The sequence below is a fragment of the Eimeria mitis genome, genomic scaffold, assembly GCF_000499745.2.
Source record: "Eimeria mitis Houghton genomic scaffold, Emh_scaff5459, whole genome shotgun sequence".
NCBI lineage: Eukaryota > Apicomplexa > Conoidasida > Eucoccidiorida > Eimeriidae > Eimeria > Eimeria mitis.
In genome coordinates this window covers 1-2793 of record NW_013573729.1, presented here as the reverse complement: position 1 = coordinate 2793, position 2793 = coordinate 1, and the positions used below count along the sequence as shown (strand labels likewise).

Genomic DNA, 2793 nt, shown 5'->3' with positions numbered 1-2793 from the left:
CGGGGAGCAGCAGCAGCAGCAGCTGCCGTCTCTTGCTGCGGATTTGAGCTGTATATACACCCTAAATAGACTAGCAGCAGCAGCAAAAAGAAACAACCTGAGGTGAGCAAAGAACGAGGGTTTAGATAGCTATCTAGGGTTTAGGGTCTAGGGTTTAGGGTTTAGGGTTTAGGGTCTAGGGTTTAGGGTTTAGGGTTTAGGGTTTGTGTGTGCAGGCTGCTACTCGTCGACCCCACAGAGCCGCAAACAGCACAGCAGCAGATACTTGAGGCGCTGAATCTAGGGTTTAGGGTTTAGGGTTTAGGGTTTAGGGTTTAGAACCCCTGCTGCAGTTGTTGCTGCAGCTGCTTCGGTAGTTGCTGGTGCAGCAGCAGCAGCAGCAGAACGCGCAGCAGCAGCAGCAGCAGCAGCTGCTGCTGCTGCTGCAGCTGCGGCAGACACTCCTAACTTACTGCTCCTTCTGCAGCACCTGCTGCTGCTGCTGGAGCAGCAGCAGCAGCAGCAGAAGGTGCAGCAGCAGCAGCTGCTGCTGCTGCAGCAATTTGGCTGAATCTGTTTTAATTGATCTTAATTTTTAGGATTGGGGTTTCTTTGTCTTTATTTTTTTTTATTTTTTTTTTTGTTTCTCTTTTTTTGTTTGTTTGTATTCGCTTGTTTTTTTTTTAGTTTAATCATTTTGTTTGTTTGTTTGTCTCTGGCTGTATTTGTTTGTTTTTTATATTTTTGTTTTTCTTTGTTTATTTTTGTGTTTATTTATATTCGTTTCTCTGTTTGTCTCTCTCTGTTTGCTTTTTATATTTGTTTGCTTTTGTTTGTGTTTGTCTATCTCTGTTTATCTTTTTTTGTTTCTCTATCACTTTGTTTATTTTTGTTTTTTATTTCTTAGGGTTTTATTTGCGTAGGATTGCATACACCAAAACAATTTTTTCCGCTTGAGGGTTTAGGGTTTAGGGTTTAGGGTTTAGGGCCGAGGGTTTAGGGTTTAGGGCTTAGGGCTGAGGGTTTAGGGTCTAGGGTTTAGTATCCTCGCCTGAATGCATTGCAAGTAAAGGACGAAACAATGAATATATATAATTAAAAAAAACAAAAAAAAATAAAAAAATAAATATAAATAAATAAATAAATAAATAAATATAAAATTAATATAATAAAATCAGCGGCTCCTATCGACGGGCGCTACTGCAACCGATGCCAGTTGGGGTGTATAGGCAGCTGAAGCGGGGTAAACTGAATTTTTTTTGCGGAAAAAAATAAAAATAAAATAAAATAAATAAATAAAAATAAAAAATAAATTGAAATATATTTTATTCAATGCAAATAAACAGCTCAAGAAGCGCAGAAGAAATACAGAGGAGAACGAGTGCATCTGTAGCCCGGGTGTACATACACCTGGGTGTGGGGGGGTCTATTTTCGCTGCTTTTTCTCGCAATAAAAGAAAATATATTTCTTAAAGCATTTAAAATATAAATTTAGGAATTTTAATCAAAAAAAAACGAAAAAAAAAGCAAAAAAACAAAAAAAACTGCAGCCGCAGTACACCCGCCTGCAAGCCCACCGGACCAATGGTCATGTGGCTAGAGGTGCCTATACACCCGAGCTGAGGAGCTCGATATTTTGCTTTCATCATTAAAATACAAAAAAAAGGAGAAAATATTAAATAAAAATAAAAAATAAAGTGAATTTTCAAACCAAAAACAACAAAATATGGCTGAATCGATCGAGGGGTTAATATACAGCTCTGCACCGCTCTGGCGTGCGGCTCTGCTGCTGCTATTCTTTTTTTTTTTCCTAGCTGAAACGGAGTAAATTAAAATAATTAAATGATTAAAAATATATTATTTATCTCTATAAAGAGAAAATAAACAAAAAAAAGATTAGTAACAGCAACAAAATAAACCCCTTCATGCTGCTGCTGCTGCACTGAGCGCCGATGCAGCAGCAGCAGCAGCAACAGCAGCAGCAGCAGCAGCAGCAACGCTAGCTGCTGCTTGCAGCTTTCGGGTTTGTTTTTTCTTCTTTTGTGTTTCATATTTTGTTGATTTCCCTCCGAGTTGTTATTAAACTCTTCTTTTCTTTATTATACGCCATATACCCCCGCCAAACCCTTATTTCCTCATCCTAAACCCTAAACCCTAAACCCTAAACCCTAAACCCTTCTCTCAAACACTCCAACAATGAGGATCGACCAAGCCCCAGTTGTGGCTTCGGCCTTTTTGTTTCTTTTTCAATTATCAGCGGACGGTAAGATAAACCCTAATCCCGAGGGTTTAGGGTTTAGGGTTTAGGGTTTAGGGTATCTGCACAGTGGCTAGCCTAGCATCTCCAACTGGTTTGCAGCCACGTGCTTACCCAGCTGCTGCACCGAACCTTTAGGGTTTAGGGTTTAGGGTTTAGGGTTTAGGGTTTAGGGTTTAGGGTTTAGGGTTTGTGTTGCAGCTATAAAGATAAGCAACGGCCCCCAAGCAGAGGCGCTGCTTCCTTCTTCTCTCGCGGAGCTGAAGACGGAGGCAGAAGCCCTCCAGAGCATTGAGCATGCATGTGAGGGTTTAGGGTTTAGGGTTTAGGGTTTAGGGTTTAGGGTTTTGCGTGCGTCTGGCTGCTGCCGACTCTCCCTTGTGTTCTGCTCACTGCTTTCCGCTGCTATCGCTCACCGATCAGGGTTTAGGGTTTAGGGTTTAGGGTTTAGGGTTTAGTCTCTGTCTGTGTCTCTCCTCCTCTTTTCTGTCTATATATACCCCCCTCCCCCTCTCCATATATATATATATATATATATATATATATATATATATATA

The 2793-nt window shown here is 40.6% G+C and overlaps 1 protein-coding gene across 1 annotated transcript in view; it reads left to right on the top strand.

Annotated features, from left to right (window-relative positions):
• The window catches only part of EMH_0082210 (uncharacterized protein), a gene marked incomplete at both ends in the record, with an annotated part of 3408 nt that extends 877 nt beyond the window's left edge, over positions 1-2531 (top strand). Inside the window, 2 exons of the mRNA XM_013500487.1 lie at positions 216-284; positions 2438-2531. Coding sequence (XP_013355941.1) covers positions 216-284; positions 2438-2531 — 163 coding nt within the window. The remainder of the gene's footprint in view (positions 1-215; positions 285-2437) is intronic.
• Between the last annotated feature and the right edge of the window lie 262 nt (positions 2532-2793).